The 25111-nt window shown below is 43.2% G+C and overlaps 2 protein-coding genes across 3 annotated transcripts; one reads left to right on the top strand and one right to left on the bottom strand.

Annotated features, from left to right (window-relative positions):
• The first annotated feature begins 2817 nt into the window (after positions 1–2817).
• Positions 2818–5536, top strand: LOC141924562 (tubulin beta-1 chain). The gene is made up of 4 exons (XM_074827245.1): positions 2818–2930; positions 3561–3669; positions 3939–4049; positions 4262–5536. Exons 1-4 carry the CDS (start codon positions 2874–2876, stop codon positions 5320–5322), a joined length of 1338 nt encoding a protein of 445 aa, XP_074683346.1. The 5' UTR covers positions 2818–2873; the 3' UTR covers positions 5323–5536.
• On the bottom strand, positions 5482–24375 carry BPHL (biphenyl hydrolase like). 2 transcript variants are annotated; one of them, XM_074827257.1, is made up of 7 exons: positions 24092–24375; positions 20925–21028; positions 18180–18346; positions 13471–13624; positions 11093–11224; positions 8395–8518; positions 5482–5902 (listed from the first exon to the last, which is right to left on the bottom strand). In XM_074827257.1, exons 1-7 carry the CDS (start codon positions 24178–24180, stop codon positions 5815–5817), a joined length of 858 nt encoding a protein of 285 aa, XP_074683358.1. In that variant the 5' UTR covers positions 24181–24375; the 3' UTR covers positions 5482–5814. The 2 variants fall into 2 exon arrangements, with proteins under 2 accessions (XP_074683358.1, XP_074683368.1); XM_074827267.1 differs by having other exon boundaries at positions 11096–11224.
• Between the last annotated feature and the right edge of the window lie 736 nt (positions 24376–25111).

Below are 25111 nucleotides of genomic sequence, written 5' to 3'. Positions count from 1 at the left end.
TCCACACAGGTCTCTTGCCACCTCTACCTGATTTCCTGCTTGTTGGCATGGACCATTCTTGAGGTCAGAGGAGGTGATCACTGGAAGTCAACCAGCTCTCCAGGACTCTTCTTCCCTCCAGGACCATGTCCCACAGGATTCTTCCAGATACCTAGCGAGGCTAAAGTCTGCTCTCCTGAAGACCAGGGAACTGTGATCCTGCAATTTGCCTTGTTCACTTCTATCAGGATCTTGAACTTCACCATCTCACAGTCACTGCAGCCAGGGATTCCCTGAGCCTTCACAACCCTGACCACTTCTTCCTTGCTTGTAAGTATCGGGTCCAGCAGAATGTCTCCATTTTGGACTCCTTGATTATCTGTGTCAGGATGTTATCATCAATGCACTCCACAAAACTGAATTGCTTGTGCCCTGCTGTGTTGTCCCTACAGCAGACAATGTGGAGGTTGAAGTCCCCCTTGAAGACTAGGGCCAGTGAAGATGAGACTTCTTCCAGTTGTCTGAAGGTCTTATCTACTTCTCTGCCTGATCAGGAGGTGTTTAGCAGATACCCACTAGAACGTAGCACATATTGGTTTGCCAACTAATCTTGACACTTTACATCTCAGCTGGCTCATCATCCACCCCCAGACAAAGCTCTGTGCATTTCTGCAGCTCTCTCACACAAAGGGCAAGTCCCCTTCCTCACCTTCCCAGCCCATCCTTCCTAAAGAGCCTGCATCCCTCTGTAGACTAAGTAAAAACATGTTTGGTTTAATGCTTAAGCTATAGTGACTCTTTAATTTAGTATCGAATGTACTGCAGTGATCTTCTAAGGAGAGCCACTAAACATTGGCTCTATTGTGTAAGCCTGATACTTTGTATAAACGATGGAGGCTTTGGTAATGATTATACCCTTGAAGAGGAGCTAAAAGACTGAAAAGAGGGGCACATCCTGCCCCAGAAGGCACCAAAGGCTGGATGATTGTCTGAGAAGCATGAAGTCAGCCAAAACTGGTGGTAACTGATGGAAAGGTAAAGATGGCAGGGGAAGACCGTGACCACTGACTCAATTTAAGACCAAGAAGATATCCCCCCCAATTTGAGTTTGCACAGAATAATTAAAAGACACTCTAAATTGAGATGAGGCATGTTGTTAAGCAGTGAGCGACAAGGCGATAAGAAACTAACCAATGGTCACCTCAGTAAATGTGTATTTGTGTAGTTTGAAGTTTATAAATACATTGAAGTTCTTTTGTGTTGTGAGCCAGCTTTGTGGAACTACCACCCAGCACCCCTCTTTGCACAAACATGGAATAAATAAATACCTCGGCTCTGTATGTAAGGTTGACTTATTGCACACCGGGTACCAAACCCTGTTTGAGAGACACCACCTCCATCGCAGCACTCCAGCCGTGTGAGCTGCCCCGCCACATCTCTGGGATCCCAGTGAGACCATGGCCCTGCAACTGCACGCAGATCTCACACTCCCTGCGCTGATTGCCCAGGCTGTGTGTGTTAGCGTAGAGGCGCTTCAGAGAGGCACCCAAGCCTGGTGATTCCCAGGAAGTGTGAGAGCTTGCCCTGCCATGCTGTCCCCTCGGCACTTCCACGTTGTGCTTGAAAACGAGGTACATCGTTTTGCCTCCTCTTTGCCAACCCGGTCCATCACTTCCTCATTTGATTGTGGGTTGTCACCTCCCTTCCCCGGTCCCAGTGTAAAGCTGTCCCCACTAGGCTGGCCTGCTGTGTGGCAGTTACTTGCACTACTGAAAAATTTACAGCTGTGAATTGATTAATGTTTTAGAGTCAAGTTCAATAGTTTCTGCACAAACCATTATAGACACCACTGAAATTTATTTCGGATACTCTCCATGGCAACAACAGATACAGGTGTGCATCTCAGTTGGTTCAAATATATTGTTCTCACTATTGCTCTGGAACTGTCCCTCCTCCCTCGGTCATTCACCATGTACTTAGCTTGGTTTATTTCTATGAGGGAACAAGCGGGATCCAAAACCTATTCAAAATGAGGTGCATGGCAGGTGTCTATTAAGACAGAACATAACTTCACTTACAGAAAAAAAGATATCCTATTCCTATGGGTGTTCAAACTACTGTCACCACTGGGCCACTCCCAGTAAAAGCCATTCTTTAGTAGCAGCGTAAAGTTTCACGCCAGCCCTCTTTGCTCTGCACTTAGAGCCCCACACGCACAGGTCTGGCAGCACTATCTAAAGGAGGGTCTCACTGCTTGAAAGTGGCTGTGGGCTCCGTCATCACCACCCAGTCCCCACTGGTTTCAGGTGCCTGAGCTGCGGCAAGATGATTCTTGTGCTTAAAACATATCAAAACACGGTGAAGCAGGCCTTAGCTAGAAATACAGGCTCGAGGGTGCTAATAAAACATAGCAGTGCATGCTTTGCTGCTGCGGCGCAGCAGAGGCGGAGGAAGTAAGGGGACAAGCTCCAACAGATATGCGAAGAGGAGTTAGGTTTTTTTGGTTTGGGTGGGGTTTTTTTCCACTTTTTCAGCCCAAGACGCACCACGCCTTGTCCGATTCCGGCTTTTCTCTCGCCGGCTGAAGGCAACGGGCCTCCAGCGCCCCAAGCCAGCCGCGCTCTGCCCGCGGAGGGGCCCGGGCCCGGCTCCCCGCCGCCCGCCGGGCCCGGGTTCAGGCCCCGCCCCGCCCCCCGCTGCGGGAGACAATGCCGCAGCCCCGCCCCGCCGCCGCGCGCCCATTGGCTCCGCGCCGTTCCCTCATGACGTCACCGGCGGGGCGGGGCGGGGCGCGGCCCCCCATTTAAGGTGGCGGCGCGGGGCGCGGCCGCTGCAGCGGCGAGTGCAGGAGCTGAGGGATCGGCGGCAGTGGGACAGCGGCGGACACCGGCACCATGCGTGAGATCGTGCACATCCAGGCCGGGCAGTGCGGCAACCAGATCGGCGCCAAGGTATGCGAGGGCGCTTCCCGGTGCGGGGCCCCAGGATCGCCCCCCGCGGGTAACGCGCAGCCCCGTTCCGGAATGAAAAGCGGCGCGGGGCTCGCTGAGGCATGGCGGCTCCCGCCCCCGGCGGTGAGAGCCGCGGCGGGGCTGGGGGGGTGCCCGCGCTCCGGTCACTGCCCTCCCCTCCCGCCCGCGGCAGCGCCCCGCCGCCTCGCCCCTCTGCAGCCTCGGCGAGGGGTTGTTCCCCCGAGAGGGGAAGGAGGGGTGTTTCGGTGCCGCGGATGACCCCCTCCCCTGAGGGTCCTGCAGGTGTTGCCATCTTGCAGGGTCTTAAGCCGCTGCGAGACAATGGGAGAAGAGCAAATTGAGATTCCCTGGGAGTGTCAACCTTGGGATACAAGCTATAAAAGAATTAACTTGCACTTCGCTGCTCTCCAGCTGCCTGTCTGCCCTCAGCTAATTCAGCTGCTGTGGCCAGGGAAGCCCTGCTGCACCCACTTGCCTTCCCCCCGGGCAGCTGCCCTGCCATGGGAGGGAGCGGTCAGGGCCACGGCACGCGCAGACTGCGCTGGGTGTGTGTGATTGGCACTGGCCAGCTGTGGTTAATAACTGCCCTCTTCCAAAAATTTCTTCTAGTTCTGGGAGGTCATCAGCGATGAGCATGGCATCGACCCCACTGGCAGCTACCACGGGGACAGCGACCTGCAGCTGGAGAGGATCAACGTCTACTACAATGAAGCTGCTGGTAAGTGACATGTCTGCTTCCTCAGATGTCCTTAAACAAATGGGGCAGACATGCCAGTTCATTGAGGCTGGAAAAATCCCTGAACAAGAGCTGTCATCTGCCAGTGACTCCTCTGAGAGCTTTGTTCTTAGAATGGCTCTGATAACATGGTAGTCTTGATCAAGACAGCATGTGTCTCCAGTGAAATGCAGGGAGGCAGCAGGGAGCCCAGCCAGGCTCCTGGGGCGCTGGCTGCGGGGCCGTAACGCTGGCGCTGGTTCCTCCCGCAGGTAACAAGTACGTCCCCCGTGCCATCCTGGTGGACCTGGAGCCCGGCACGATGGACTCGGTGCGCTCCGGCCCCTTTGGACAGATCTTCCGGCCCGACAACTTTGTCTTTGGTGAGTGAGTGTGGCAGGGAGGAGCCCCAGAGCGGGAGCTCCCAGCGTAGAAAAGGCTCAGAGGGAGCACGCGAGTGACCCTGGGGGACCCGAACCCCAAGAGGACAGTGGGGGTGGAAGCGAGGGGCGCAGCCCATGGGGCGGGAGAAGGGGGATGCTCCGTTCCTCCGCGGGGCACTGATGTGGCGCCTTGCTTCTGGTCCTCCCTCTAGGTCAGAGCGGGGCTGGCAACAACTGGGCCAAGGGGCACTACACGGAAGGTGCCGAGCTGGTGGACTCTGTCCTGGATGTGGTGAGGAAGGAGTCGGAGAGCTGTGACTGCCTGCAGGGCTTCCAGCTGACCCACTCGCTGGGCGGCGGCACGGGCTCCGGGATGGGCACTCTCCTCATCAGCAAGATCCGGGAGGAGTACCCCGACCGCATCATGAACACGTTCAGCGTCATGCCCTCCCCCAAGGTGTCGGACACGGTGGTGGAGCCCTACAATGCCACCCTCTCTGTGCACCAGCTGGTGGAGAACACGGACGAGACCTACTGCATTGACAACGAGGCCCTGTATGACATTTGCTTCCGCACCCTGAAGCTGACCACTCCCACGTACGGGGACCTCAACCACCTGGTGTCGGCCACCATGAGCGGCGTGACCACCTGCCTTCGCTTCCCCGGCCAGCTGAACGCCGACCTGCGCAAGCTGGCGGTCAACATGGTGCCTTTCCCTCGGCTGCACTTCTTCATGCCGGGCTTCGCCCCCCTCACCAGCCGTGGCAGCCAGCAGTACCGAGCCCTGACGGTGCCCGAGCTGACGCAGCAGATGTTCGACTCCAAGAACATGATGGCCGCCTGCGACCCCCGCCACGGCCGCTACCTGACGGTGGCCGCCATCTTCCGGGGCCGCATGTCCATGAAGGAGGTGGACGAGCAGATGCTCAACGTGCAGAACAAGAACAGCAGCTACTTTGTGGAGTGGATCCCCAACAACGTGAAGACGGCCGTCTGCGACATCCCCCCGCGCGGCCTCAAGATGTCCGCCACCTTCATTGGCAACAGCACGGCTATTCAGGAGCTCTTCAAGAGGATCTCGGAGCAGTTCACGGCCATGTTCCGGCGCAAGGCTTTCTTGCACTGGTACACTGGCGAGGGCATGGATGAAATGGAGTTCACAGAGGCCGAGAGCAACATGAATGACCTGGTCTCCGAATACCAGCAATACCAGGATGCCACTGCTGATGAGCAGGGGGAGTTTGAAGAGGAAGGAGAGGAGGATGAGGCTTAAGTCCCCTGGTATCAAAGGAACTTTTGTAAAGCAGGCATGTGTACTGAATGACTTCTGATAGTGGTGGTGAAGCATGTTCTCTAGAAGCTGTGTACCCAATTATCCTCTCAGCACTTGTAACTTTGACAGATCTCTCAATGTAACAGTTCTGAATCCCAGTTATTACAATGTTTTTGTCCTTTAATGTTAAGAGCACATAAAGGCATGTATTCTAGATCATGTTTTCTGTCTTTTTTAACACCTCTATTGGACACAGAACAGCTATTTGGTCTGTGTGACAAGAAGTAAGTTTAAAGAAACCCTGCAGGACAGTGGTGTGCTCTGATCCACTGAGGCTTACGTTCTCAAAATGTATGGTTCTCATGCAAGTATCTCTCCTGTTTTTTCTTACAGGACTCAAACCTACCTGTAACTTGAATGAAAATGGAAAGCCAACTAGAAATTCCTAAACAAGGCAAGAACAAATGCCTCTAAGGTGTTTTACAGTTTAAGTCAGCGTAGGAAATCTTCCACTTGTCTGTTGAAGTCCTCCGCAAAACGCAGGTGTAGATTATGCTTTCCTTCTGGCATCAGAAGCAACCTTAAAAGAGAAAAATCAAACACTGAATATACATTATATTCTGTGAGCATAAGTAATTAAAATATTTGTTGCCTTTTCCTTGCTCTTGGTTACCCAAGTACAGACCTAAGTAACTCTTGTTTTAAGTACTATCCTTATCTATGTGGTTCACGTTCTGAACCACAGCAACAGTTGAAGCAACAAGCATGCTACTTGCCCCATTCTGGGGAGGATAAGCTTAAAACAAATTTTTGTGTCCTAGACTCAGTTTCCAGGAACCTTTTTGGGGGTTTGCAAAGAAGATAAGATTTCAAAACTTAGGTGAGCAGGATGCATCTTTGAAAGGTAGGTGTGAAGTACCTGAGCTCTTTTGCCTCTTTTGGAGAACAGTGGTGTGCTGGGCAGTGAAGACATGGAAGAGATCACTACAGAAACACAGATTTCTTGTCACCACCCAAACTTCTTTAGTTTTTGTCTAATCTTTCTGAAAAAAGACAATCCAAAACTAACACCATTCATTCATTCATGCATTAAAGTAAAAAGGGAAGCCAGGACTTCTTCAGCTATAACAAGCTTAGGTAGGTTAATCTTTGTAATACTGATACGAGTGTGACAAGCCTAAAATGCTACTTGCCATTTTTTTCTATCTTTTCTGACCTTTATGCATCAGGTATGTACTTCTAAGACTTCTTTTCTTTATATGGGGGTGGGAAATTCTTTAAATCATTTTATCCTACCACATACAGTTTCAACATGCAGTTGCAACAGAGCTAAAACCATCCTGACTGATACTTTGCTATGTTGCCTTCGTGCCATCTAAGCCCCACTACAGCAAGGGGGATCTTTCTTTTGGTGGGTGACAAGTGCTGTTTTGTCTTGGGGAAAAGAGCAATAGCATGTGAACATACCCAGCTCTTCTAGCACTTCTGTCTGAATTTCATTAAGTCTGTTTCTTCAAAGACCAAGCAGCACATAGTGCTATAGGTTTGTACATCTATGCTATTAGCTACTGTTAAGCCACTGTAATGCTACCTAACTCCAGCCATACTGTGCGAATACAGAATGATGGCACACTCTTTCACCATGAAACAAGCAATGTATCTGCACTGCAATCAGCAAAAGCTTTTTCTACTTTACTACTAGATAAAAATCAAAGCAAGAAAAGCTGATGGTAGAAACGTGTTACTGAAAATATGCTAAATTGAAGGTTTTCCCTTGGCTTTGCAATGGAACACGTCATCTCCAGTGCACCAAGGGAAGAGGGGGACCATGAACCTAAATAGTAATTTCTGAGAACAGCATTAGTCTGATTTCTTTTCTGATAAATACTCATACAGCAGAGCACTTCAACATGGAGACATGCAAAAAAAAATCACTTTACATTTTATTGGATAGCAACTTCTAATGCAGTTTCTTCCTTGGCTTGTCTTCCAAAAAGAAGCTATCAAATCCTTGTCTAGTTTTGGTGATGACTTGCCTTAGTCAGCATCTGGAGCATTTCAGAGCTCAGTGAAACCTAACAGGATGATAGGTGCTCTGAGCAGGGCATGTGGGAGTAACTAACTAGCAGACATGGAATAAAACACCTGCATGTAATTGTTAGGAAGGTCTCTTGTTCTCATCTTTCCTATGGTATAATGTATTTCTATGAATAGTGGGCCTGACTTTGAGATAAATATATCACTCAATTTTTCACAGAGATGACATCAATGAAACAGTTCCCTACACTCTGCATTCATAAAAATGGGGTTTGTTGTCCTAATTCTCTTCTCCAGTGTTAATCATCACAGTCTGTTATTAAGTAGTAATAGAACTCCTGAATTTGTGTGTGAATCTATGAAGAAAATTCAGCTGGTGAAATCCCAGCTTTTTATAGGAAGCATTTCTGGAATTTTCAAATGAAGCAGATGGTGCACTGAGATTTTTCTTGTTTATAAAGTAATATCTCCGAGCACAGTTGTACATTTTTTTTTTCTCGTTCTGATTTTCTTCAATGAAAATTCATGGGACAGTTGGAAAAACAAAATCTTTGAGATGGTTGTTTAGATCAACAAGGCAAAGCAAACATTAGTATCCTGTGCTTCTCTCTAGTAACTGGGACACTCTCTCTCCATTCACAGCATCTAAGTTCACTCCTCTGCTGAATGGGACAGAAATTAGGTCTCTTACAGCAAAAGGAATGCAATGGCCGCAACGGAAACAGAGAAGAAATGTGCTTGTTTTGATAAATATTAGGGAGTGGTTCTGTGTGTGAAGTGGAAAGAGGAAAAGGATCTTAACTGGTTACTCTTGGAGGACTTTAGGGAGGAGCTTCTTCAAGTATTATGTTGTTTTATATCACAAGAAAGGTCCAGCTACACTGTTTGCATTGTAACTTGCTAGGGAAGTTTAGAATTGCTCCGTCTGTGTCTGAGATGACCTGTCCAAATACTTTTTTTTTTTTTTTACACTGTGGGTTTGAACTGCCTCATTTCTTCAACAAGGGTTTATAAATACTCCATCATATAACTTACTGAGAGCCTTTGATGTGCTTATGAATGTATTCTGCGTGAGCTTGTGGAACCAAAGGGTCTTTCTCACCATGAATTATAAAAGTGGGACATTTAATATCTGGCAGCAACTCTTGGCAGATATTACCTAGGGAGAAAATAAATGAAGGTCACACTTTGTTTTAAAATAGTATAAAAGACTGAAACTGCTTCTGTAAAGGACTGTGAACTCCACTGGGTTCTAGCTATTGCCTCTCCTTGTGGATAGCGTGCAATTAATCTGCAGAACTATGTAATTAGGACTATAATTAACATTTCTTTCTCCAAAATGTTACTTCACTGAAATTTGCTTCATTAATGGATACTGGCACAAACAGATAGAGCGAATGAAGTACTTCTGTCCTACATTTCCCCCAGGTTCTCTGTGACTGTTCAAAGCAAATACATGTATCTCTTCCCTGGCTTTGTTCTTTTCAGCCTTAGAGTCTCATGACCTTCATGTTAATGCTACATTTTGTTACACCAGTTGTCAGGTTACAAGATTTGCTACTTTTATCAACAAGTTACCTTAGGTTGTGCTCATGCCTGTTCTACCTTCCAGATCCTTTGCCGTCTGCAACGAATAACCATTTAATACAAATTGGACTAAAATTATTCAAAGGTTATTCTCTCTGCCCATTCATCTTACAGAGCCTCAAGAATAATTTATACTTACTAGTCTTTAATCTCACTAAAAGTAATTTTAATGCTTTTCCTTGAAGACTTTTATATTTTTTTCCCCCTTTCTTTTTTCCTCATCCATTACTAACGAAGTTTCCAAACTCTTTGCCCAACTTCCCATGCTCTCGCAAGAGAATATTTGGCCAAAACATACTTGACGAGTTTTATGTTCCATTTATCTTTGAGCTAACTTTTTCCTATTTGTAGTTGTCTCCTTGCAGCTACCAACAGCTGTACAGTTAATGCTCATATACACACACTTAGCTCTAAAGTCATATGCTGTTTCACAGAGTTTTTTAATTGTTTGGTTATTTATGTAGTCTTAGTTCACAGTTCTACTGGTCAAATATTTTCATTTAGAACATTTCACCCTTAGTCTTCAAACACCTGCACAAATGTTGACTGTTTTGCTGAACAAGTAACAAGTAAATTGAGGTTATTTACCTAAGGACATAGTTGGCAGTCAAACTATTATTTCCTAGTTTCCAGTCCTAATACTGTTCTGCACTATACCCACTAGATTATATTTACTCCAAAAACACAGAACAGCAAGAGGAATCTTGAATTTTGCAGCTTTATGCAACTTAGTTTCATTAAGTGTTGGAACCTTCTAAAAGTTCATTTCTTACAGCATTTTACACTAAAACTGTCCCATTTGGGGCAAATAATCCTTTTATTTAAAAAAGCTTGAGATAAGTTTTTGACAAACAAAGGCTTTGCTGTCCTCCTTTTACCTCTGATGGGTTTTATCAACCCCTTTTCTCATATTTGCCATGTCTGCACCTTTTGTGCACTGTCTTAACTTTAATTCCAAGGAGGCCTGCTCATAGTCTAAGTTGCCCTCTCCAAGCTAGGCCTGGAAAAAACCTGCTGCTCATCTTTTTTAGCAAATATTAGGCTTCTCCCAATATCTGACTTAGTTAGAGTACTTAGGTAATTCAGCTCCTTGTTACATGTCTCCAGGTGGCTTCTTTTTCACAGTCACTCCATCTCACAGTGTCTGAAATGTGCACAGGCAGTAAAAGGATGTCACAGCTAGAGTTTCACCAGCCTGGGCTTTGGAGTTAAGAATAAACTAGTTTTAAGGAGATGCACTTTAGAAAGGGTAAAATAAAATTGGATCGTAATGTGTTACAACACTCTACTGGGAGAAATTCTAGTACCATGTTGCTGATCCTTTGCCAAACTTTATAGAAAAAATACGAAATGAAGGAATCTTTTCCTTGTAGTACCTGCTGCCAGTTAACATAGTCACCTCCTGTGTCTCATTATGAGAGCTACAGGAAAATGTATATAAGAGAATTACGGACTGCTTATGTATTATGTATTTCTGCTTTAGGCAAATTAAAAGCAATTCTCCTGAATTCAAACAGGACTGCAGGTTATTATTCATGGTATCATTGGCTGCAAAAGTCTATGTAGAGTAATTGCAGAAATATTCAGAGACAAACATTTAATAATTCTAGGATTTTTAAACACTTAAGCAGTGTCATTAGAGTTTTTAAATCTATTTTGCTAATTCTGAGTTCTCAAAATGTGAACTTCCTTCTTTTACTACTCATATGCCACGAGGTTTGAAATAGTGTTTCAGCTCCTGTTTGCAGAAACTGGAATGAACACGCCTCACTTCTGGGATATCTTAATAGTGTCATCAAGAGGAAATCCTTCAGCACTGAGAGAGAGGAGAGGAGAAAAAAGCTTGAGCAGAATCCCTCCTGTTCGGTCTGCACAAAAGCAATGATTTAATAATGTAGTTTCGTGGTGGAACAAGAGGAGAGACTCATCAGCTAATGCTTCCCATAAATGTGTTTTCCTCCTGTACCTTGCTGGTTCTGTGAACCATCTACAAAGTAATTGCTTTATTCATGAGTGTGAGTCAGACCCAGCTTTTAATGCCATATGCAGAGTCCTTCCTTTACTGGCTGCTGGGAGTACTGTTAGATTTTTATCCAGAACTGTCTGCTACTATAATTGCTTCAGTTTGACATTGTAAAAGCCTTACCACCTGATTTTTCAGCAAAGCGAGATATTCCATCTACCCAAGCCTCACAGGTTCTTGCAAAGTACTTATGTCCATACATATCTTCCAGTGGTTTCTTGACCTTTTCACTCCATTTTGAAACATCTCGGATGCCTACATAAAATAACATTGAAATACATTAAGTCCTTTCCAGCAACAAGATATAACCCAGTATTGTCAACACCTAATATGAGTAAGTTTTCAAACCAGACTGCAGTTGTGTATTTCAAACTTGAAACTGCACTGAATGGTTTTAAATAATTCATAGTACAGAAAGGGTATAAAAAAGGTAGTTTTATGATTTATGCTGGGATCTTTGAGTTGCAGAAGACTGTCTTGTTATTACAGTCACAAGGAACAACAGAAAAAAAATTAAAATCAAAGGACTCAGTCCTAAAACTTCTGATGTTTCTTTTTGGAGGGCTCACAGAAGAGGAGCTCAAGGAGGTACCTTGTGTATAAAAAGGGGATTGTTTTATAACAGTGTGCCAGAGCTGGCAATTCTTTATTATATCCTTTAGCCTTTTGCTTTGGCTCATGGATGGTAGTTCTTCCATGGCTCCTACCACTATTCAGAGGAAGGAAGCTCTTACTAAGGCATTCCAGCACGCTGACATCACGGTACATTTGCCATAGTCTTACAGAAAAACAAGCAACTCTACTTAGTAGAGTCCTGTGACTCATGGCAGGCTGGCTAAAGCTGTACAAATAATCTGACATTCTAGTTATTTGTTTATCAGATCTACCTATTTTCTTTCCCCTAAAATTTTCAGGACTTCTCACAAACCAGATATCCACAAGGGTGACTTTCACTAAGCTACATTTCAGCTGTACAGCTTTGTATCAATAAAGCCCAAAACAATGTTGGCATAGTAGAAAAATACTGAATCATCAAACAGCAATATATGCCACTAGCAAAGGTTTTAATTGGTTTCAAATGGGATTTAAGGGAAGAAAGGAGTGAGGTGCTAATTAACAAACAGAACCTGTCCAGCCAAATGAGCAAGGTAGCAGTGACTGAAAGTTTTATAACAGCATCTGATTGGGAAGGAGTTGGCTCACCCCAGGCTAGTAGTTACTGAACAGCTGTTTCCCTGATAGAATCTACTGTTTTATCCTTGCAGCTGGCCTTAATTTAAAAAGTGGGGGGAAGCCAATGTTGAAAGGGCATAGATACCAAATAAACACCTTTCTCTCCTACCAAACCCTCCACTGCAGCTGAGATGTGTTGATGGGCCTTTTGCAGAAGGCTTGTGCTGCTACTCTCTAAGTTCCATCATCCAGAGAGGAAAGCTGAAAGCACCAGTCCACCAAGAGGCCAAAGGTCAGCATTGCTGTGGGTGCTCTGTGTCAAGTAAGACTTCTTTTTTTTTTTTCTTTTTTTTTTTTTTTTACATTTTAGCCTCTTGGCTTATACTGACACAGCATGTAAAGAAATAAAGCAGTACTTTTGCAGAGCTAAAAAGCATCTTCTTTACTGAACTAAAAAACATACTACTACTGCCAATGAAATTGCTTTAGTATAGGTGAGGTAAGTACACATGTGCAATACATACACTTGTAATTTAGCTGAAGCAAGGCAGATTTCACAGCTGGTATAAATCAAACTCCAATCACTTAAATGAAATTATACTGGTTTACATTTGCTGAGAGCCTGCATGGTTAACTCTTTTAATTTCAAAAGGAAATAAGGTCTCTTTATGGGTTCACTAACAGGTTTTGCTATTTTCCTTTAAAGTGACAAATGGCCAGATTCTATTTCATGTGAGTGGAATATGGATCAGAAATCCCACATTTCTTTACTTTGCAAAGGTTTTGTAACCACAATAATTAACTCTAAAGGAATGCAAATTAGAAATGCATCCTGGGACATTTACTGGAATGATTCATTTAATTCCTGAACACAAATGGTAAGTTATGAGCTTGTTTTCTTACTGGTTATGTATTTTATAGGCCCTAGAGGCAAAACTTGTTATGTGCTAGCCCAGTGATTTTCTGTGGACCTTGTCTAAAGATTGTGCAAGATGCGAGAAAGGAAATCAAGCCTAGAATCAGTAGTATTATTTTCAATTTGTTTTTAGGAACCTGTTACAGCAACAAAAATTGTACTTTCTGAAAACTACCGATAAGCTATTATAGCTAATGTTTTTTAGCAGCTGTTGGTAAGGACTAATTGTTAGGGAGCTTCTCACTATGACTTTAATTTATCCTTATACTCAGCAACTTGCTAAATTTTCTGTCCCGTTTCTTTAGGTTTGTTGTGTTCTCAACTCTGTTTCAACTGTTACATGACTAAGAACCTTAGGTCAAGAAGAAATTAAAATAATTCTTTTAGGATACGATATTCAGCTTGTACATACCATTATAAATTCTCACATCCTCTTGAGTAACGCTGGTGTTTGCTCCCCAGACAACCAACTTGTGGATAAGAGTTGGATACTTTGCGGCTGCAATGAGTGCTGTAATTCCACCATCACTCCACCCCAGCAAAGAGAACTTCTTAAATTTCAGTGCCTTGATTTTGCAAGAAAGTTATATGTCAATCACCATCTGGTTTTACAAGCAATATCAAATATTTCTTGAAAACTAACAGTACAGATTTAGACACAATACTATATAGTTGAACTATAGTTAGCTTTCATAATTAAAAAGTATAATTTTCCTGCTATATGTAAAAATACCGAAGAAAAGGTCAAATATTTAGAAAACAATAAATTATATCTGCCCTTCAAATTTTCTATAGCTATTTAATAAAACAGGCAGTATCCATATTAGATTCTTGCTGCATTTTAAAAAGCCCTCTTGAAATTAAGTGTTTATTTACAACAAAGAGTAAAGACCTTTTTGGAGAGTCTGATGGTATCAACAATCTGTGAATTCTCTTAGTATAAAGTTGGCAAAGACCTATCACAGTGTGGGATGGCAGGTAATCCAAGATCAAGATGAACTTAAGAAAAGAGAAGTTTAAGACTTGAAAATGGAACCCAGTGATCTAATTTACTGATGCTAGCTGATCTAAAACAAAAAAAAAAATCTGCTCTGTAACAACGAAAATATGCTTAAAGTATTTACTACAGGATTGTATCAAATTTTAGTGCCTAATTCACATTTTTTGAATCACAGAATCATCTAGGTTGGAAAGGACCTTGAAGATCATATAGTCCAACCGTTAACCTAACACTGACAGATCCCAACTACACCATATCCCTCAATGCTATGTCAACCCGACTCTTAAACACCTCCAGGGATGGGGACTCCACCACCTCACTGGGCAGCCCATTCCAACACCTAACAACCCGTTCTGTAAAGAAATGCTTCCTAATATCCAGTCTAAACCTTCCCTGGTGCAACTTGAGGCCATTACCTCTTGTCCTATTGCTTATTATTTGGTTAAAGAGACTCATCCCCAGCTCTCTGCAACCTCCTTTCAGGTAGCTGTAGAGGGCGATGAGGTCTCCCCTCAGCCTCCTCTTCTCCAGACTAAACAACCCCAGGTCCCTCAGCCGCTCCTTGTACGACATGTGCTCCAGACCCTTCACCAGCTTCGTTGCCCTTCTTTGGACACGCTCGAGTAATTCAATGTCCTTTTTGTAGTGACGGGCCCAAAACTGAACACAGTAATCGAGGTGCAGCCTCACCAGTGCCAAGTACAGGGGCTTTTAAGTGTACATTTTAAATGTCACTTTATGGTGAATTGCAATTCAAAACATTAATAATGAAACTCCTCCTTCTCAAAAAGGAAGGCTCAGGGCAAAAAAATTGACAACTAAGACCTTAATTCTTTCTGACTTGTACATTGCTTTCCACTAGAATTTGAAACTCTTGTTTCCTCATATACTACAATTTGTAGTAGAGGGTATTGGCAGGGACAGGAGAGAAGATTTTGTGTGTGTGATGTTCAGTGGGGAAGGTAAAGGCACTCAGGAGCAAATGATTCTGAAGGTTATAGAGGGACGATATTTAATGGTTAAGCAGTATCAGCAGTTTTACATACAGAAGTCTCAGTTTGTGAACTTTTTTGCAGACAAATGTAATAGGTTTCAAAGTTGGTTGGTTTTTTTTATTGTTTTGGCTTTTGGGGGGAGGGCTGGGGGCTGGTGGTGGTGTAGTGTTGTTTTGTTTTTCAGAAATTACAGCCTTTTAGATGTGATTTAGATGTACTCTTGGAGGAAAAAGAGCAAGTTAGTTGAACTGAGTTGTTTTGGTTCCTGGTGTTTTGTTGTTGGAAGTTCAGGCCTGCCTTCTCTGGACAGAAGAAAGTGAAAATGCAAGCAATGAGGGGAACAATTTGAGAGAAAAAGCATTTTCTAGTCTGCTTGCATAACTTTATCAGTCAATTCAATACCTAGCAAATTTCTTTCACTGCAATGCTTTTCTGGTTTTGTCTTCTTCCTTGGTATTAGGCTCACTGTAATGTTGTCCAACATTAGATTTCACTCTGCTAAGCTATAATTACTAAACAGAAAAGAAATAATGTAGGGGAAAGAAAAGGACATGTAAAGTAAGAGCTGACAGCAAGAAAAGAGAACCTTGAATTTTAGCAGCTGATCAAGTTGGCCCTGGCCTGCTGGAAAAGTAGTTATCTGTGACCAACTTTCAGTATGGTGCCGCTTAAGGGTTACTGGTGTCTTGGCAAGTTTCAGGAGTTGGCAGCGGTGCTTGTAAAGCTTAAGTTTTTGCTGTTGCTGCTGCTGTTCCCCTACTGCCAATAGCAAATTACGGATCTGAAACTCGGCTGATGGATGGAATAGCTGATTAAAATTTCTGTTCTTCATGCCAAGCTATTTGCCAGTGCTTCAACTGAGATCTATTTGCCTCCAGTATTTCTCTTGTTTACTAGCCCTTATCTTGGTGCATTCCTTGGGTTGTCTCAGGATGCCTTTCCAGCAGGAGGAATTTAATTTATCTGTTGCAGCCTTCCACAAAACAATGTGATGTAACAGATGCGTTGGACATGGTATGTGTGCTTCCTTGCTTTAATCTTGAACTACTTACACTACTGGCCTCTACCTAACGCTGGCAATAACCTGAGAACTGGTTGCACAGCTGAATTTTGTGGGTGATTTTGTCCTGGCTTCACCCTGTGAGTAAACAAAATCTCTTTTGAAATCACCTCCTCTATCCAGGCCTATGTGAAATGCAATCAAATGATCACATGTGCTATGACAGAAGTAGCTTACAACTGTGAGTTGCAATACAACAGCACTCTGCACTGTACACTTTCACTGGATCACAGGGAGTATATCACAAGTAAGGGTTGCAGCTGATCTACAAAAACTTGGAGAAGGCCAAGCTCATCCTTTCACTAGGACAGTAGCTCTAAAAAGTAAGAACCTCTTAAATATCAACACTAATTATTTCCATAATGATTGTTTTAATGCTATTGGCCTTTGCTAGTATTAGACATTGGGATGGAGTGCAGCAAAGTGGACTTATTTGCATTATACTCCTCTCCTTTTACTTCAAGCAAACTCCTTCACAGAACACATACAGTGATACAGAGCAGTCATCTGGATCAAGGGGCTAAATACTCCGCAGAATTTCAACTTTTGCTATTTCACAGAAACCTTGCAGCACCCACAGCTCCAGCAGAGATACCAGAATATGAGGGACCCTAGAATAAAGGTTCTGAAGACTCACTTATACAGATGTGTTTTTTTGGCCGTGTGTAGGCCAGATGATGTATGCAAACCATACATCATGATAAAGCCCTCTGCAGGAGTTATGACACTTTTGTTCTGAAAATCCTAGTTGTGATGATTCCTTGGGATTTGTGCTATTCTTTATGTTATGCTAAAATAGAAGCAAGTTACCCATGCTTGGGAAGATTTTAATAATTTGCTATTATATGCTTGTATCAATAAACATCTACAAAAATCCCCAGGATGCTGTCTCATTTGTTTGGGCAGCTTTCAAGGTTGGTAGGCGGCTGTTCTGTTTGACTGGAAGCTACATGGGGGCAGCTATTTTGCATTTATTAGTATTTGAACAGAGGCAGGAAAGGAGGCTACAACCATTGAGACTGAAAATTTGTCACCGATCCATGGCAGCACCTTTGTTTTCTTCGATAGCGTAGCAGAAGAAATTGGTGATTTACAGTGCAGAGGGATTGCTTTTATGGTTAGAGGGCAAAACTGTGTCTTAATCCTGATTCTGCTGTCAGATTGATTTTGTTTCGCTATGCAGAATATTCCAGGAAGGCTGCATTTGCTGTTTCAGATGGCTTTCTGCAAGGTTACTGCTTATTACAGAAATACAGTTGGACTTACTGTCTGAATCTTGTCTCATATTTTTGGAATTTTAATGCTCTGCCAACTTTCTTAATATGGCCAAAGAGATTGTATAGCTTAATATAACAAAGCCAAAATATTAGTTAAAACTAAACCAGAAAATAGTGTTAGCACTTATAGGACAGAATAAAAGAGGAACACAGAAACACAAATTTGAAATAAAAAATTCTGCAAGACGGAGAAATAAAGAATATGACCTAAAGCTGTTATTTTATAATCACAATAGTTATTAAGTCCTGGTATGATCCCAGGAACCCTTTGATTTCCCACAAAAATTATTTCAGTAATATGCTGTAAAATGCAAAGTGTCAAGTTAATTTTTAGAATCAAATGTTTTTGAAATAGGCTGCTCAAGACAAAATGCCAAGATTCTAATAGCTAGAAAATTTTCTAAGAGCCTTTCACTACTGTAATCCCTTCAGTTAAACCACTTAGCATAGACTTTGGTTTTTACACATACTTTACCTAAACTTACATGGTTCTTGGCTGCAAACCTCTTAGGGCAGGGTCTTGGAATAAAAACATATTGCTTTATAATTAATTCCCACTGCTGAAGCTCTAGGTATATTGCAGAAGAGATGGAATAAGAAAATATTTTCCAGAATACTGTGCATCTGCTCAGTTTTAAGCCTTCATTTGTATGCTCTTTTGCATAACTTGCTGTCTGCTGGAAACAACCTGCTTAACAGTAATCTTCCTTCTTCTCAGAGTTTAGGAAAACAGCTTTTATATAGATAGAGATATATATAAAAAACAATAAAATCTCAGAATAGATTTACCTGCATAAGATCCACAGCATCTTTTGCATCCCTCTCAAAGAAATCTGGAGGAAAGTCTCGCGATGGAGGAATGGACTGTCCGTATCCCCGAGGATCCCAAGCAACAATTGTGAAAAGTTGCTTATTCATAGACTTAAGCTGTGGTCCAAAATCAGTTTGACCACTCCCTGAAACATCATCATTTTCAATTACAGTAACCACCATAATAAATACATAGTATACATACTCTAAATGGAGCCCTGGGGCAACTTGTACCTTAATTCTAAAAAAGAGATTGTCCACCAACTGAAGTACACTTTATCTCTAATTGTAACTAACAATTGCAACTCTCAGGCAGGACATACCACAACAACAATCTTTAGAACTATCTGCAATACACTCAGAGCAAAACATTTCTGGTAGGGATGTAAGCTTACCAGAAACTGTGGTCTGCACAGATGCCTTAATACAGAATCTTAAACTGAGTTACTTGGGTAGGGATTTACCCTTAACAGATTTAAAGCACTAGCATGGTCGTTGGTGTTTATCCAGAGAGCACAGGTGAAATTGAAAGAGGAGGAATATACTGACTCTAGCTACAAATTTGTAGATGAAAAGCACTGTGCAAGACAGTTGTTCTTATTTGATAAAACATTTCTGCGAGAATATTGGTGCTTAAAGCTGAGCTTTAAATACTTTCTTTGCCTGAGGAGACAGTGGTGCCAGAAAAGCACAAAACTCTAACTTTTGATTGTTCTAATACGTATGTTACATATAATAAGTCAAATATAATAAGTCAAATACAGCAATTTTTCTGATGCAGAACGGTTTCTTTTATTGATGGCTCAGACCCTCAAAGGATTAAAAAAATTAATTATTCCAGTCTATTGAACTAAACTGTATGAACATTAGCAGGAAGGTAAGACTGCAATTTACTTTTTATTTGCATTATGATCATGTGGTAACAGTATCATGTGCTACTTGTTTAAAACCTGTTCAGATCTAATATATTCAAATGATGTAAATCAAATATCAAATTGGCTATCTGTTGTTACATTAAAAAAGCTGTTTAAGGGCATTTAAGATTTTGTTTTGCTAACCTGAAGAAATATGTCCTCAAATACCTTCTCCTACACCATCAACTGGTCTAAATGATAAAAGAGGCTGTATATAGCACGCTAGGATGAGCTGACTACAGCTTGGCATGATCTCTTGCAACATCAATTAATAGCTAGTGTCAGAAGCAAAATATCAGGTTGTTTGAAAAATACCAATGCAACCTGATTAATACTAATCACATTCTTACAGAGGCTTTGTATGAACCTCTGCACTATCACGCACATGCTTGTTATACTATATTTTTTGTAACTTAAAAATACACAAGGCTGAGAATATATCTGAATCTGTTTTCTTGGTTTTCTTAGTATTTTTCTAGTTAGAAAGAGAAACATCACTTTTGTTTTAATGTAGTTTACAACTAGTCTAGAGACAGATTAATTCTGTTGACCTAAAAGCACTTACCTTGTTCCCACAACACACTTATTAGTCTGTTAGGCAGCCTGTGTATTAATACTGCAAGTAGTATAAAACAATATTGAAAACTTAGTATCGGTACAAAGGGAAGAAGTATGTGACAGTCAGAATGTAAAGATCACCCCCATATGTTGCCCCAAAATATTAAACCATAAACTTTGCCATTATTAAAATCTAAGCCTAACTATTACTGTTTGTAATAATGCTAACTCAACAATAGCAATGTACACCTAATAATGATATTCTCACAACTGAAGAAATGCATTATTTCTATTTAAAGTTAGTATTGGCAACAGGATTACTAGTTTAAAAAACTGTTTAAAATGAATAGGTTAAAACATATGACTAATAAAGCACCCCTAGCATTAACTTTTTTCCACCCTCCCCTTGAGAATTCTTTGAAAGAAAGAACCACTTCACGAAGACTTGAAAATATTGCTGCCAAGAAGAACAAATGTTTCCTGCTCTTCAGTCCTTCACATTCTATCATCTTGACCCAGCAATTGTTAAGCATGAGCCCAACTCTGACAGCCTGCCATGAACTGCTAGTAAGTCTGATTGGTTCTTTAGAACTGCAAGAACCCAGGAAAAAAAAGCCTGTGTTAATTTTAAAAGGTTGTTATCAAAAGCAGTGATCTCGATGGACAGATATCACTTAGCTAGCGGAACCTGTTGTTCTGCTCTCTAAAAGCCATTGAGAATCCTAATGATGTTGTCCTGAATAACCAAAACATGAAAATACATTTTTAAGCAAAAAGCAAGTCTCAACTGTGCCTTTTTCGCTATGATATTAAACTGCAAGTGCTGCATATGCATATTAATTCAATTGGAATGCACCTACTTTCTAAAAAGGAATGCATAATTCAGTCTCTGTAACAAATATAGCTGACCTGATTTTTTGCCCCCCGTGTTATTTTGCACCTCATGTAGCTATTTATCACCTGTGCTGGGCACCCCCTTTGCACAGTTAAATCCCAAAGTGAAAGTGACTATTACACCCGTTGAGACATTGTATAAAAGGTGTCTGGTGAGATAAATGCAATCTTTAAAACCTGTTAACAACTTGAAATAACTGTCTCTTCCTATCTGTTGTATGTGTAGCAATTTTTTTTTAATGACAAAGCTCCATAATCAGGTGTTGAACATATTACAAAATAGTTTTGTGCATTCTAGCTTGAGACAAGATGGCAAGAGAGATGGTTGCTCTACAAAGGTAAGACAAAATCTCCAGACCTAGCATTCCGGGAAGTAGAAGAACTGCATGGCTTCCTTCTCCTGTCTGCTGATAATGCAGGTGGACTCCATTCACGTGGATTTTGGCAGACGTTATTGAAGTACTAGGGATGGGGAAAGGGGAAAGAAAAAGGAAAACATTCAGACAGTTGATTCTCATAACAACACGGTCATTCAAGGAAGATAATTACTTTTTCTAGATATTAATGACAATACAGTGAGATTTAAATGGGTCACTTGCCTTTCATGGATGCACAGAAGACTAAATAAAAAACTTGTCAGGAGTAGAGAAGTATTCAGTTGTGACCACTATGTAGCATTTGCACATAGGTTTCACAAATGTAGTTAAATTACTGAAGTTAAAGGGGAGAAAAAAAGTCTTGCTCTGCAACAAGGGGAATATAAAAGCAGCTTTACATGGCTACAGAAACATATTGAAATACATACATTAGAGAGCAGAAACCTCATTCTGTCACATCATAACTTTTGAAATGGCTGGTGTTCACCTTATTACTAAACTGAGTCTCTCCATCTGCCAAAGAAACCACAATCTATTGTTACGGCTTCTCATGAACCAGAGGGTCTACAATGAAAACCACCTTGTACTGAGATGAGGGTGGAGAAGAAGAATATGATAATAATATATGTCAGTGTAATATCAGCAGGAGATAATGCTTAACTGGAAAATACCACATGACCAGAAAAACCCACCCACTGGAGAAGTATCACAGAAACCGACTGCACAGGCCACCTCTCAACCCTGATCCTTACACCCTTACATTAACCTTCAGTACAAAGCAACACATATGTGTAAATGCAAACAGGTAACCTGAGATACTACGTCTAGATATAAACACCTAGTGAGAAAACGGAAGTAGCACAGGTTGAAGATATCTTCTTAACAATATAAACCATTACATCTGTTCTCCCAAGCAAATTTGTACCCTAACAGTTGCAAGACATCTTTTCAACAACCTAACTCATTTTAGTTAAAGGTAATAATATGATAAAAAAATTGCCATTTGGTTGTCTAAAGGTTAACTCTCATTCCTTGTACTTCTCAGTTTACCTAGATTTAGATATTCTTGCCCTATGAATTCAATCAGTGCGAATTTCACATGCATACAGAAATGCTATTTTCCAATCTTATATGTAACAATCTGTATTCCATGATATACATTGTGCAACTTATTAAAAATTCAGTTTTAACATATAAATTCCAAACTACCTGCAGCACATAAGCAGTCCCACCCATATAGAGTTTAAAATGGTGGATTAAAGGTAAAAAATCCCGTAAACTTAAGGAAAATGAACAATAGCTTGCAAACTCAGGTTCCCAATACGTAAGCAGCAGATAAACCACAGAACCTGTTCAACACAAAGCCATGTGGATTTTACATATCATCTTGGTCTACATAACCAATTATGCTACATGCCTAAATATAAGCTGTGACTGTGCAGAATGGGATCAGCTCCTTCTACCTGTACAGATCCAATTTGAGAACCAGAATGCAAATGCAGATCTGCATTTCTTTGAACTGTATTCTTGCCGTTGTGTCATTATAACTTCAGTGAGTTTTGCTGAATTGTTATGCAATCGTTATTCAAGTGATTAGTTTGACTGTAACATTAAATGTCCTTTAAGTCCATGTATCACACCTGAGATGGCTATACACAACTTGAATTCTGCACGTAGCATTTAGATGGCCTTTTCAACCCCTTTTTGAGTATCTGATTTTTGCTTTTTTCTATTTATAAAAGAAAATGGGCTTTGTTTTTGGTTTTTTTTTTATATACCATCTTTTGGTTTGTCATTCATTTCAACAGGTTATTTTATCATAGTTCTCACCACAGCAAATGAGCACCTTGCTCTTATTAAGTTTTATACAAATATTATTTTTTCTTCTGATTAATAATTGCCAAAAACATTTCCAGTTCCTAACAAAACAGAAATCATCACCATCTTGTCACTTTTTTTAAAAAAGATTACCAACATGTAGTTTTAATAGACAAGGGATGTATATTCTTCGTTCCTGATTCAGATGCAAGATTTTTTTACACAGTTCTTAGATTAATTATTAACATCAGGGGCCTGAGAATTTTGCAGAGTTTGTGATGCTTTTCTATTCTTGGATTGTGCCTCAGTGTAAAGTCCAATGGAATCCAGCAGTTTCACAAAGAGAGTATTTTCAATACTTTCTGGACTAAGAACAAACGAGTTGTGTTTTTTTATGCACTGAGAAACTGTACTGGAACTGGCTATCCCTAAAACAGATTTGGTCTTCCTCACACCAAGTTTCTGTGAGTCTGAAATCACTCCAGTGTGCTTGTCAGCATGATGACTTCACTTCTGTCAAGTTTTCATGAAGACTGCATTTCCCATCGATTGGCATAATTAGAAGCGATATCAAAACAAAACGACCCACTGTTTTGTAACTGCATTAGTGATGTTAATGTTTATAGCTCTTCGGGAAGCACGGGATATGTACTGCCTGCGTTTACCAAGACAGCACAGATGCAGAGTAGGAAGGTCTTGTACGGTGCCTTGCTTGAGGCTGCACCTCACCTCATACTCTGTAGGAGCGCAGCTTAATCTGGGAACTACCCTTCTGTTCCAGCTGTGCTACGATACGACCTAGTCTTTATCTGTGCGGGGGGGGTGGGGGGGTGAAACTATGGTATTACATTTGTTTTCCTTAATGGGATTTGCAGAATAAGCAGTATTATATACGTTACATATAGGCATTCTCTTTGCAACCTCGGCGACATCCAGGTTACCCGCAGGTGGCAGAGAAGCAGGTCCTTCAGCAAAATGGACTCGCAGAGGGCGGAGGGCAGACACCGAGGAGAAGGCGCTGCGGAGCCCGGCTGGTGCAGCTCCTTGCAGCACAGGGAGGCACCTGAGGAAAGGGCTCTTCCCTCCCGGGCCCGACCAACCTCCCGCCTAACCGCAGAAGCGGGCACCTCAGGCTACTGCCGCCGTCCCCCCCTTGTCACCCTCCCAAATACAGTGCACACCCTCTCTGTTAAAACGCCTTCTTCACCACCACCCCCCTCCCCGGTGACACCCCCCCGGGCCTGTCGAAGGTCTCCTTCCGCAGGCCCCGGGCGGAGGGGAGGGACGTGGGAGCCGGGGAAGGGGACAAGGAAGCGGCTGTGGATTTTACCCGTAGGAGGCGGCCGGTCCCCGGGGCGGGAGCGGCTGCAGCAGCGGCGGCAGCGCCCGGAGAGCCCAGCCCGCGCTCCGCCGAGCCATTTTGCCCCCCGAGGCCGCTCCGCCCTGTCAGCTCCGGGCCGCGCTGGTGCGGGCGCGGAGCTGCCCGTCAGCGCGTTGCGCTGGGCACCACGGCCGCCCCGCTGAGGGGGTGCCCTGGGACGAAGGGCGGCCAGTGGGGCACCGGGCGCTGAAGCCCCGTCCCCGGGAGGCCGGAGGGAGGGCGACCAGCGGGAACCGCCCGGCTGCTGCCCGCGCTGTGATTGGCGGCCGGAGGTGTCACTCAGGGCAGGGCGGTGCGATGGCGGCCGCTGCTGAGGGGCGGGTTTGGCCTCGGCCGGAGGGCGCCAGTGAGGGAGCGGCGGGGGTCGTCGGTCTGTCCTCCCGAGTCCTCTTCCCCACACGCAGTGTGATCCCACCTGCCACCCGCAGAAGGGAAAAGCGCTGCTCCTGTTCGAGGGCGGGGGCTCTCTTCAGGGCTCTGTGTGCCTCAGGGCACCGCCAGCTGTGCCCGGGCACTGCGGGAGGCAGAGGCCCACCTCGACACAGCTCTGCCTGGGCTGTCTGCAGGGAATGAAGATCCTGTCCCGGGAGATACAAGGGACCAAGTTGCAAGCTGCGCCTCCAGCTCTACCCACGATGCAAGGAGCTCCGTGGACTGTGAGAAGGCAGAAGACACGGTGGTCATCTGTGACTCCAGGTCTGCCTGGAGAAAAGCTCCCTGTGCAGCTGGGGCAGTTGGGACAGTGAGGGCAGCTCTGGGGACTGCAGCTCCCCTAAGACGTTGTCTTCGGCATGCTGGCCTCAGGCCCTCGGCAGGAATCATTAACTCTCCTCGCCAGTGTTACTTGTAGGGCCTGCTTGTGGGGAGAGCACTCCTCTCCTGGCCAAGGGCTTTGGCCGGGCAAGTGCCCATACTACTCAGGACCAGCCACCTCTGGAGCAGCCTGACTGCCTTCATTCTCCACAGCAC

This window comes from Strix aluco, chromosome 1 (genome assembly GCF_031877795.1).
Source record: "Strix aluco isolate bStrAlu1 chromosome 1, bStrAlu1.hap1, whole genome shotgun sequence".
Taxonomy (NCBI): domain Eukaryota; kingdom Metazoa; phylum Chordata; class Aves; order Strigiformes; family Strigidae; genus Strix; species Strix aluco.
The sequence above is the reverse complement of the archived record's forward strand: the minus strand, read 5'-3'. Positions and strand labels throughout refer to the sequence as shown.